This window comes from Xiphias gladius, chromosome 10, assembly GCF_016859285.1.
Source record: "Xiphias gladius isolate SHS-SW01 ecotype Sanya breed wild chromosome 10, ASM1685928v1, whole genome shotgun sequence".
Taxonomy (NCBI): domain Eukaryota; kingdom Metazoa; phylum Chordata; class Actinopteri; order Istiophoriformes; family Xiphiidae; genus Xiphias; species Xiphias gladius.
In genome coordinates this window covers 1,393,384-1,405,475 of record NC_053409.1, presented here as the reverse complement: position 1 = coordinate 1,405,475, position 12,092 = coordinate 1,393,384, and the positions used below count along the sequence as shown (strand labels likewise).

Sequence of the window (12,092 nt, the reverse complement as noted above, 5' to 3'; positions counted from 1 at the left end):
TCCCTTCTCTTTTAGCTCTGTTTTTGGTCTCCACCAGCTCCTGATGGAAACATCTGGCTCTTTAGCTGCTAAATGCCCCCCACCGTGTTACCAGCTGGTCTGACTGTGTCTTTCTGCTGTCTGGTGCTGAGGGTTTATCAGAGCTTTCAAAGCACCTGGTTAATTTGTCAAGACCTGCAGTTATAAGGTGTAAAGCCTTGTGGAATATTGGACAAAAAGTACATTCTTTGTGTGGAGTGCATTAAAAACTAGTAGAGAAATCTCAAAGCATTATTTTGGATTTTCAAACATGATAGGCTAAAAGGTTGTGCTATATAAGCTGGTATCATGGAGATTTTTTTTGAAGAAATATGATGAAATAGGCTTTATGACCACATCACTTTTAAACTGATGACAATAAAGTATGGAAAAAATACTGAACTTATGATCTAGTATTGTCTTCAACATAACGTGAAATATATGCATCCTCATGTATACATCATTTCCTCTGAATCCCTTGTGGATAAGTGAGCAGTCTGATTTCCACATGGAAGACTCTGCAAGTAACAATGAAAAGTGCTACATATAGAGGCAGTTACAGATTGTAAATACATGTGAATGGCTACTGCTAATATTGTATACTTGTATAAAAAATGGGTTCAACATGCTAAAGTTTTATGGATTATAATTTTAATTCCACTGGTGGTCTCTTGCATTAATTAATTCAAAAACATTACTATGTGCAATCCTCATCCCTTTCTTTAAGCCACACTTTTTCAACCCTCAAAAGGCCTGTCTTCATTTCCATCACCAACATACAGAGATAACTTTGTTCAGTACATTTAAGGAAATATCTGAGCAAACTGAGAGGCTGGGTCACAGCAGTCCCATCCATTGCCATAACACTGGTTTCCCCCTGGGTAAAGTGTGTTTCTCAGTGTACCAGGGAGCTAACTAAGAATAGAAAACCTACCTCACAGGCTCTGTGTTTTCCCTGGCAGAGCCTGGGCTCTGTTGCTCAGTCTCACTGATATCACTGCCATCTGCTGGAACATCTGCACCCCAGAGCCCTCCTATCTTGTCCTCAGGGAACAAACACTGCTCCTGGGAATCAGATGCTTTGTCAGTCTCCTGTTTGGTCTTAGTGATCACCTAACAAGAGCAAGAAACAAAGAGAGAGAATTCTTTTAGCAGCATATTTAGGTACAAGAGGGAGAGACAGAGTCAAAGTCAAGAGCTTCTTTGCCTGTTTTTGCCACTTGCAGGGTCGCGATTTCCGGCAGAGAATCAAAATGCTGGGTCAAACTATAATTTCAACTTTCTCACACTCACACACCTTATTCAGGGATTGGTCATCTGTATGGGCACATGAAAGCAGGCAGGATTTAAATTTCTCTCTCGAGCCCCCCCCCCCCCCCCCCCATTCTTCACACAACTACTTGTTATTCACTCCTTTATGTGGATAACCATTTGCAAAACCCAGTAAACTCTTTGAGATATGGTTGGACAACACATCATAAAAACAACTTAATTTGAAGCACACTGGGGACTCATTTTAACAGAGAACAATAGCCTGAGCACTGATTGTCCCCGAGCTTCCAAAGAGCAACAGTGGAACAGAATGGTGATACTGTGGATAATGAATATCAGAGGGTCATCTGGTCATTAGGTGTGATTTTGTGGAAGTGTCACATTGTTTCGTGTTCCTGTTTGGGTAGTTGGACCATCAGACACAGAGACAGAGACAGAGACAGACACAGAGTGAAGGCAGTTTTTTCTATGATGCCACTCACTTGACATTGAAAGAAAAAATACCCTGAAGATTAAGACATTTGCTGATTTAACTTCTAGAATAAATGACTAAACTAATTTCAGTGCTTTGAACTGGAAAATGTTCCTCTATTTTCTCTGGTTCATGTAACTTGATTTGTGGTTTGGATTTTTGTTTGTGGGGTTAAACATTTTCTCCTTCTTAGTTTAGTGTGTTACCATGCAAACGTTTGCTCAATGCCACTAAACACAAAATAAAGCTCAGTATGGACCCCCCAGTTTAACCTGTGCACACAGGATAAAATATTCAGAAGCTCCAAATCTGCTTAGAATGCTAATCAGTTTTGTACATATTTGGTCAGAGACCAAAGTATCGGAAAACTGAAGTTCTGATACTGGTGCTAAATGGAAAGTCAAGGGATCACCAAAGTTAGTATAATTCATCCAAATTTCATGTCAATCAGTCCAAATGTTATCGAGTTATCAAAACTACAAATGTTAACTTCCTAGTGGCAATAGAGGAAATATTTTTTACCTTCATCCTCTGAGGATCAAAAATGTCTGTACAAAATTTATAGCCATCTGTTCAATATATTTTAGTCTGGAACAAAGTGGTGGACCATCCAAATGACCAAGCGACATTGCCATCGCAAGAGCCATGCCAGTAGCTTGACCAATAAAAAGTCACCGAAAAATGGCCAAAAACTAGACTGAAAATAATTTGGTTAAACCTGAAGCTAATTTCAAACTGAAATGGTTGGATTTTACAGAGGCAATAAACTTACATCTATCTTGTCATTCTGTTGAATCAAATCCACTCCATTCCTGAAGTCTTCACCCAAGGTGTTGAGTGCTTGATCGTCTGGTAGAGTCTCTGAAGCTGGCGCTGGCTGGAGAGCTGATACACTCAAAACAGAAGGCCAACTTTGCATTTCAGTATCAGTTGGCTCAGTAAACATGGGCTCCTCTTTGTCTGGGTAGAACAGATCCATGGGTTCAATAGGGTCACCAACTAGATCCTCTGTGGGAGACCTTCGATCAAAGTCTGCATAAAAGAAGTCCATGTTTCTGCACAAAACAGCTGGTTTATAACACGAAATCACTATCTTACCATTCGGTTCTGAGTTGACCAGATCCAATGTGCTCTGCTGTGAGTTGGTTGTTTCACTGTCAGAAAAACTATTACCCAGTGTTTCCTGCTCAGTATTCACAGGTTGAGATTTATCATCTTTAGCAGAAGTCTGAGCAATGAAGTCCTTGTCAGTGTTATCTGTCTGGGAGTTGTTGTGATGAAACTCAAATTCCTGTTTGGCTTCGATTATTTCCATGATATCTATTGTGTATGGAACACATGTGTCTTCATTTGAAGAATCCCTGATATCGTGTTCATCTGTATCATCCAAAGGCCCATTTTCTATGTCCCTTATTTTTTCTGAAGCGGTTTGTTTAACATTTTCTGATATCAAGCTGGAAGGAATCGCAACAGTGTTTTTGTCATCATTGTCACTGGAGTCACAACTCAATTCATCTGGAATTTTCTTAATTCCAGTTGCCTCTGGCTGGTGTATCTCTTCATCCCCAGCGTGAGCTTGTCTTTCTGGGTCACATGTTCCCTCTTCATTTTGCTCTTCTGGCTCACTGGAAATGGAGATCAGAGGAATGCTTGGTACCCCCTCTTTGTTGGTTTGATGTATGTTTGCTAAAGCACCAACAGTCTCGGTTCTGATGCTTTCTTGAGGATATGGGTAGTCTTGTAGAACTCCTTTACTTGCTTTATTTTGTGTTTCTACAACACGTTCATCCCTTTCCTTTAAAATCCATGATTTATCTCCTGGGTCCTCTCCTTTCTTCTCTAAAGGAGAATCTGTTTTCTGACATTGAGTTTCCACTGCAGCCTCCTCAGAATTATTTCTCTCATTCAGACTTTCAGTTCGACCATTAATTTGTCCTTCATGGTCCCGTGCATCCCCAGTGAAGTCCACAGTTTTATTTAAACATTCTGGTTCTCTGTAAGTGCTCTCAACACTGGTTTGATTCACAAGTTCTTCAAATTGGTCAGGGAGATGTAGTTCAGTGTTATCCGTTTCACGGAGATCCCCGGCACCAGAGTTGGCCAGTATTTCTGCATCACACAGTCCAAAAGAAGGTTCTTGCTCTCTGGGTACTTTTTGTTTTTGAAGTAGACTTGTATCCATCTGTTTAGAGTCTACTTTGTTTGTGATCTCAGCTTTGCTCTGATCCAGTACCTGTTCTTGTGCCATGTCCTGGTTGTGGTTCTCAAGGTTCGCCTCTCTCTCTTTCAGTACTTCGGCTTGATTTTTCTCAGAATGTCCTTGGATTTGTCCTTGTGTTCTCTCCAGTGAGCCCAGTGAGTAAATCCCTTCATCACTATATGACTCAGTAATCGACTGTTCATCAGGGGCTCTATCTTCTAAGGATGGGACAAATCCTTCATCAAGAGTAGTAACCTCTACAGGGGTTGCACGGTACACATCCCAGGCTGTTCCACTGTCACACAAAGAACTGTCACTTTGGCTCTCACAAAACTTCTCTGGCATTACCCCAAATTCACTTTCCACCCAGGAGTCTGGTGAGCTGATTGCTGAGTCACCAATTACTGACTCAGTATTTACACACACAGGCACTGAAGAGCAAGTTGGTGAGTGAGTGTAAGACAGTTGTGGGGAGTTAGATGTTGAGTTGGTTAAGACCTCAATGACAGGTTCCTTGGAGTCTTTAACCACACTGCTGGAGATATCTTCCATGTGGGTGGAATCTGCTATGAAGTCTTCAATGGACCACGAGCGAGCTGCAGCTGTCCTAAATGGGGGTGACATGGCACTCTTGTCCTCTGACACGGAGGAAATTAAGATTTTGGGTGGGGGTTGGGCAAAACCCCTCTCAAACATGTAGGACCTCTCCCTCACTCTGCTTCGGTGAACGCCATTCCTTGTGTGCTCAGAGTCACCGTCACGGAAGTTGAGTCGGCCCATAGAGATGCTTCGTTCAATCAGCTGGCAGGGCTCCTCTGGCTGGGTTAGAAACAAAGAAGTTGGCAGAAATCTGTCAGTGCTCTTATTCAGAAATTACTGTTTTGTCAAAAGCTGATGTCAGACACAAATGGTCCCTGGACTGTAAGCAAGGATTCTCACCTCTTCTATGCCAGGGAAGTGCTCCAAAAACTGTGACACATATGTTATGATGGATTGTTCATCTGGTGCGTTGACCGTCACATCTGGGCAAATAAAGAACAATTACCACACTGGCATTTTACATAAAGGCTCCCAAGTCAATTAAGCTTTCTCGTAACATTCATAAGCTCCATTCGGATTGCACTTTATTACTCAAATGTGCTGGCAATTTTACATGTAGGTCTCACATCTGAATAAAACCAGGAGTCCCTCTTCTGTAAAAATCATGACAGCAATGATAAAGTTACTGGTGGGAAGAGAAAGGGATGTTTTCACTGCCTTTTCTGAACCAGATGCCAGAGAGGGCAATGTATATCCAGAGAAGTTTCACAGCATTGCTCACACATGGAAAGAAAATACCACTAAGCTAATTTTTATTTTAAGTTCAATTTAAAAAGAGAAAATGTCCTAATATAGTGAAAATATAGTACTGTAACATAGTTAGAGGTGATCTGTACCCTATTGCTTTGAAAAGTAACACTAAAACCACAGCATCTTCTGGCAGTTAGTTACATTACATATTCAAGTAACCTGGACAGCATGTTGCATCTCAAACCAACACTGCACAGGAATAAGGAGGAAGCTGATACTGGTGCATGTACCCTAGCATTAACTAATGATAGCCAATTCAACATTTGTCTTTGCTTCACACATGTGTGCCTTATCAGAAGGTCCCCGTGACATGACCTTATCTTGGTTTCACATAGAGACACAGACTACCACTCTTGGGCTACTTACTCTGCATCCTAGGTTGCACACATGCAAACGTTATAACTATTTAAGCTTTTTATCTACCAATGAGAGACCTGTTGAAGAGGTCTGCGGCATGCAAACATCTTTCCCTCATGGTTTTTCCCCTTAAACAGGTACTGAAACATTATGGAAACTTTCGGATGTCAATACTGGCGATTTAGCTAGCGGCCTTTTTTCATGAAACGGTTTGCTTTTGGCCTTAATTTGCTGGGGCGGCCGGTCCTGGACAAATGACCATCAAATGAGCATGTTTGAAATCTACACCACTTGTAGATGATTTTTCTCACAGTGAAATTATTTATTTACAATTATTTGGAGCAATGTAATTAAATTAATTTAATTAAATAAAAATATTTTTTTATGGATTTGAAAGTGTGACAAACTTACTTTTTTCATTTGACTAATCTGGGTTTTTTTTGTTTGTTTAAATTATGATAATGACTACAAAATGTTAATTCTATGGTTCATTTTTTTGAGTCTATCAGCTTTACCTTGTTTCAAAGAGGATCAAATGTTTGCTTGTTCAAATATGTGGAACAAGTCAACAATTTCTATGGGGTGTACTTAATTTTTCACAACTGTATTATTTGGATTGTTCTTGGTTTCCCTTTTATAAGAAATTCAGTAATTTATTATTGCATGAGATGAAGCACTAACTAGGTTAGTCATGGTATTAAAGCTCAATGTGGGAACTAACCAAATTAGGCTAATATGCAAAAATAGCTATTTTCTTCTTACCCTCAGGCTCCAGGAGGCGTGGGATACCGAGGCTGTAATGGGCTATCCTGAAGGCATCCTCCAGATTCTCCCTTGCACTCCTCAGTAGGGCCTTCCTCATGTCTACCAGGCTGGGGTCAATGGACTTAATGACAGCCAGGAAGGCCAGACCACTTGTCCAGCTCTTCCCAAAGTCCTGAATTGCTACACCATACCTATGAAAGACAAAAGTTCACTGACCACACTGTCGATAGTTTTCAAAGGAACTATTACTTCAGTGGATGTGGATGGTCCAGAGTACCAATGGCACTGTTTCTGGAAAGAGATGCTGCTGTTGAATTTTCTAAATGTCATTTTTTTAATGCTGTACCACAAATTAAATTCCATTCACTTCCATTGCTTTGGTGAAATTTCAGACAGATAGATTCAATTTGAGATAACTATCTAAAGAGCCAGATACCACTGGGGATAAACAAGAAACTTCATTTTTATTTTATCTTATTTTATTTTATTAATGTAATTAGTTTTTGGTAATTTGGGTGAAGTGACTCTTAAAATGAATTTCAGGGAAAAATAAGTTCACCTCTGTGAAGCACTACGAAGTCCTAAAAGACAGTAATACAACACCCCATATATATAGGTCTATACCCAAATACAAAATTATGGTTCAGGAAACACTGAAATTCCTGTCCATGAGTAAAAATAGACACATCTTTGCACTGAGGTAATTACAGTATCTACAGTCATGTATAGGTTGAGTATAGTAAGTTGTTTTTTCATTTTTAGGCATACTATACTCCGGCAGGGCCCCATTTGGATGTCATAGGTGGAGCACTCGTGGGCTCTGGTCACACTCACTTGCGTGTTCGCTTCTGTACCCATTGTAAAAGTTTCTTGATGGCCTTGCTTTGTTCTCGCATGGCCGTTGATGCTGACTGTCTCTCATCTGACGGTGTGCTGCAGTAGGACATGTCAGAATCAGAGCTGGTGGGGATGGACGACAGGCTGGAGGAGGAGGGAAACTGGCTCCTGATGTTCCCAGTCAGCTCCTTAATCTGGAGGGAGAGAGAAAGTTGGATTATTTTCCCCTTTAGTCAATGGTTTTACTGGTCAGTTCAGATGTTGAGTATCAAATTCATCCATGTTTCTCCGCCAGATTATTACCCAAATGTTTTATGCTGACACTTCAGCAAACATTTTGTTGAATATTGATAATAAATTATCAGCAACCTAAAAACGGGTTAGAGGTTTACTTTCATCTTCTTCATGTCCAGCACTATACACAGTTTCCTCTTGAAAGTGTGGGAATGGCCCAGAAATATAAAACAGAGTGTAAGGCTGACTTTGTCTCTCAGAAGCTATTCAATGTATAAAATAGAATGTGTTCTGGTTCACAATTCCGTGAAAAGAGAACAAACATGTAAAAGGCCCAGATTTATTACATGAATGAAGGAATGACTTTATATTCATTGCAAAATGCACAATGAAATTGAGTGAGTGTCGACAGTGCCAGAATGAAAAAAGAAAAGAACAGTCACTGGCAATAATAAAAGAAAAGAAAAAATAGCAAGTTTTAAAATAACTGAATATTACATACAACAGTGTAAGTATACCATCACAGGGTGAAAAGGGCACAAAGAAGAAACAGAGCAGTCAACTAACAAATAACAATAATATTATTATAAGTATTTGTAATAAAAAATATACTATTCCAAGTAGTATATTGTTAAACCAAGTAATATATACAACAGAATTTCAAACTTGTCATTAGGAATATTTCACATTGTTATGCTAAAACTTGGGTCAACTAAGAATATTACACATTGTTATGCCAAAAGTTGAGGTTATAGTACAAGTAGTTGAGGTTCAGGGGTGAGCAGAGCTGAGAGCAACGATAGCTCTGGGATAAAAACTGTTTTTGAGTCTGTTTGTTCTTGTTTTGATGCACCTGTAGCGCCTTCCAGAGGGCAACAGTTCAAAGAGATAATGTCCAGGGATGAGTCTTTGAGGATGTTCCTGGCTCTGCTGAGGGCTGGCTCTGTAAATGTCTCCAAGAGAGGGAAGTGGGCAGCCAATAATTTTCTGGGCTATGGAAATGACCCTCTGTAGCACCCTCCTGTCTGCTAAGGAGCAGCTGCAGAACCATGCAGAGATGCAATAGTTCAGCACACTCTCAGTGGAACAGTCTCTCAGCCAAGTTGTTCTTTCTGAGGATGCTCAGTGGGTAGTCGCTGTTGGGCGTTCTTGACAACCGCAATGGTGTTTGTAGTCAAGAAGAGGTCGTGTATGTGTACACCCAGAAACCTGAAATCAGAGAGACTCTCCACACAGTCCCCACTGATGTGGGGAGAATCTAGATTACTTTTTTTCCTCCCAAAGTCTATGATGAGATCTTTGGTCTTGGAGGTGTTCAGAGCTAGGTTTTTTTTCTGAACACCACCTTGGCAGCCTTTGAATGTTATCTCTATATGCTGTCTCATCTCCCCCTGTGATGAGCCCCACCACCATCAGGTCATCTGTGAACTTGATGATAGCGTTGTTAGAGTGGGTGGGGGTGCAGTCATAAGTATAGATTGTAAAGTAGGGGGCTGGACACAAAGTCCTGTGAGGAGCCAGTGCTGAGTCTGAGGACAGAGGAGAGATGGGGGCCTACTTTAACTGTCTGAGAATGGTCAGTCGGGAAGTCCTTGATCCAATGACAGATTGGTTGGGACAGACCTAAGTCTATTAGTTTGGTGGCCGGTCAGCTAGAAATGATTGTGTTAAAAGCAGAGCTAAGTCTACAAAGAGCAGCCTTGCATAGCTCCCCTGGCATACAAGATGGGTCAATGCCCTGTGAATGGCTGTGACTATGGCATCCTCTGTAGATCTGTTAGCGCTGTATGCAAATGGGTGTGAGTCAAAGGTGGGTGGGAGGCTTGATATGATATGCTGCCCGACCAGCTGAAAAGGAGAGCGTATAACTGCTGCGTCAGTGCGTGCCACCATCTTGTAAACGTTAATGTCAACATTTCAACAGATGACACAGAGTTATGTTACACTCAAAGCCCTTAAAACGCTCAGAGAATCTGTCTAGTGCTGAATCTCTTGTTGGACCTTAGAGATGGAACTCCCCCTATTTTACATGTAAAGATCACTTTACTCATCATGGTCAGTCCTACTCATGAGAGTCCTACCTGTGGAAACAGTTATAGAATCACTGGCTGTGGCTCATCCAGGGAGGGACCTCTCAAGGAGAATATTAATCTTGTTAAGGCTATGTTTTTTTTTTTTTTACCAGGTTTGTTGAGTGCGTCTGTTTTACTGAGTACGGACAGGTTTTGTGGTCGCTGGCACAGAGGAACCCCAACAACACGTGTCGCTCCATTACTGTCACCGTTGTCCTTCCTTCGGCTACAGCAACTTAAAATGAATAACGCACCTGGGCCGCATACATTAATTCAGTCATTTAGAGACAGGTGGTAGCTCTAATCTTTTCATATGAATTTAATACCGTACAACATCATCCCCTCGCCTCAAAACTTAGATTTTAATAGGTTTTAAAGTGTTTACAAAATAGTATATGTCTAAGTCTTTAACTTGGACACACCAGGATTTAAAATGGTGAAATTTCAATATGCTTTTTCGATCCAAAATTCAACCTTGGTGATCTTTGACACACAAATTTGCTCTGTTGACCAACAGCAAGCTGTCTTGACAGTGTTGACAATGTTTTGAGGGGACAAATGTCCAGACAGTCCAAATGAGAGGACGCTGTTCCATAAAAGGGAGTTGGTTTACACACTGTTATAAGACAGGAGTCATTGGTACATCTTCTAAAAACTATGTGAACTCTCCGTCCTACTAGCAACCGAGCTAAGCTAACGAGCTAACAATCCTGCTATGTGTCAGCTTGAAGAGCTTTATTTTCCCCCTTCAATAATTTTTCATTGAATGAAATGGTGTACCATGGTGTACACCAGGGCCAGGACTAAACAGAACAGTAGAGAGAAAATAAAAAGAGGTTCTGGGAACTATTACGAATGATAGACCAGGCAAAGCTTGCTAGTGCCTCACTGGTTAGCTCACCAGCTACAGTAGTTCACCACTAACCTTGCAAGAGTCACTATAGCCCCTCTTTTAAACAAAGATGCCGCTATACTTTTGTTAAGGAGACCCCTCATTACCTCGGCTTTGCTTGTTGACACTGAAGCCAACACAGCCGACATAATGCTGCACCAGTGTGTGATTTTTAGATAGCATGCTGACGTTCCGGAGACAGAGGTGTGATGTGTAACAGTGGCTGCCTCTGTCCCACCATGCTGGCGCTCCCTTTTACACAGACATCAAACTGGCTCTGTGACTACCTTCGGGCTTATTGCCGGAACAACGATGCCCCCCCCCCAAATTCTGTTTTAGCAACTCTTATAAAGAATGTCGAGGTGGAATAAAGGTGCAACATTCCCGCCTTGAATAGGCTGTATAAAAGGGCCTATCTCACCAAGCTTGTGGACACATCTATTTCACATGGTTAAAGCAGATGTTTGATGAATGAAAAATTAAAGCACTGCAAATGGATCAATAAGTGGACATTTACTATTTTGGCAAACTACTGTTCCCTTAGTCGAGTAAACTTTTATGGTCAGTGTATGATATTGTTAGCAACACCACATTCATTTGTGAATAAGGTCTCATTCCTTGCTATTAATGGGCAAAACAAGCAATCGCTTTTGAAGATGAGAGATTAAATGGCAGAGCTGAAGTGAAAATTAGGGAACTGCTGAATTGTTGGGGTTAACTGATACAGGCAAAGCGTACAGTAGCAATTACATGTGGGCTATTTCTAACTGGGATGATTTCATTTCATCAGGACACTCTAATGAAGTTACCCATCAGTTCCTCTGAGCAGTGTTAAGACCAAACCTCTTTAAAAAGGCCATTAAAGAAAATCAGTCTATCTTCCTCATCATTACCATTCATCCCAGCTGAGACCTGGCAGTGTTCTCAGCTTCTTACAGTAGAATGGCTCCAGAATGAGAGGACAGTGTGAACCGTGGAGATGGCGTCTTTCCAAAGCATTGAACCACAGTGTGGTTTATTTAAACTGCCCAGCAAGCTGCACTTTGATGGGCTTTTGTGAATGGAAAGTGCACAGGCTGTGAAGTAGACACTTATTTCTTAGACTTGACCTAATTTTGAGTGAAAAGAAAGGTAGAGGAAAGGAGGAAAGGAAAGGTGGAAACTTAAAGTAGATGAGAGGGGATGAAGGGGTTTAAATAAGAGGATAGATCAAACAAAGTGTCAGAGAAAATGAGATTACCTGGAAGAAGAGGATGATGTTCCAGATGAGACCAAGGATGATGGAGGAGTTTCCATCAGCAACATCAGCTGCATCGATACTGACCAGCTTTACCTAAGGAGACACACATTCCAACTGTATTAACAGTTCAGCCATTCATCAAGTAGTACAACAGCTGATTGTCTGTGGTACTCACGTTTCTCTCCTCAAGGAAAGACAGGACCTTAGCAATGTTGTTGAGTCTGAAAATACGATGCGAGGACTTCTTAAATCCATGAAGCTGGAGGATTATTTAGAATAAGAAAATTACAATCAAATGATATAAATACTGCTTATACAATAACTACTGCTTCTGTCAGTAGTGTCATGGGAGCTGCTATTGTGATTATTATACCCAACACTGT

General features: G+C 41.0%; 1 protein-coding gene across 1 annotated transcript in view; it reads right to left on the bottom strand.

Moving 5' to 3' along the window:
* Positions 1–478: 478 nt before the first annotated feature.
* Positions 479–12,092, bottom strand: part of clmna (calmin a) — a 53,531-nt gene continuing 41,917 nt past the window's right edge. The window contains exons 4-12 of the mRNA XM_040137327.1: positions 11,885–11,968; positions 11,710–11,802; positions 7,269–7,465; positions 6,432–6,625; positions 4,902–4,984; positions 2,861–4,781; positions 2,535–2,770; positions 953–1,131; positions 479–536 (exon numbers count right to left, since the gene is read on the bottom strand). Coding sequence (XP_039993261.1) covers positions 479–536; positions 953–1,131; positions 2,535–2,770; positions 2,861–4,781; positions 4,902–4,984; positions 6,432–6,625; positions 7,269–7,465; positions 11,710–11,802; positions 11,885–11,968 — 3,045 coding nt within the window. The remainder of the gene's footprint in view (positions 537–952; positions 1,132–2,534; positions 2,771–2,860; positions 4,782–4,901; positions 4,985–6,431; positions 6,626–7,268; positions 7,466–11,709; positions 11,803–11,884; positions 11,969–12,092) is intronic.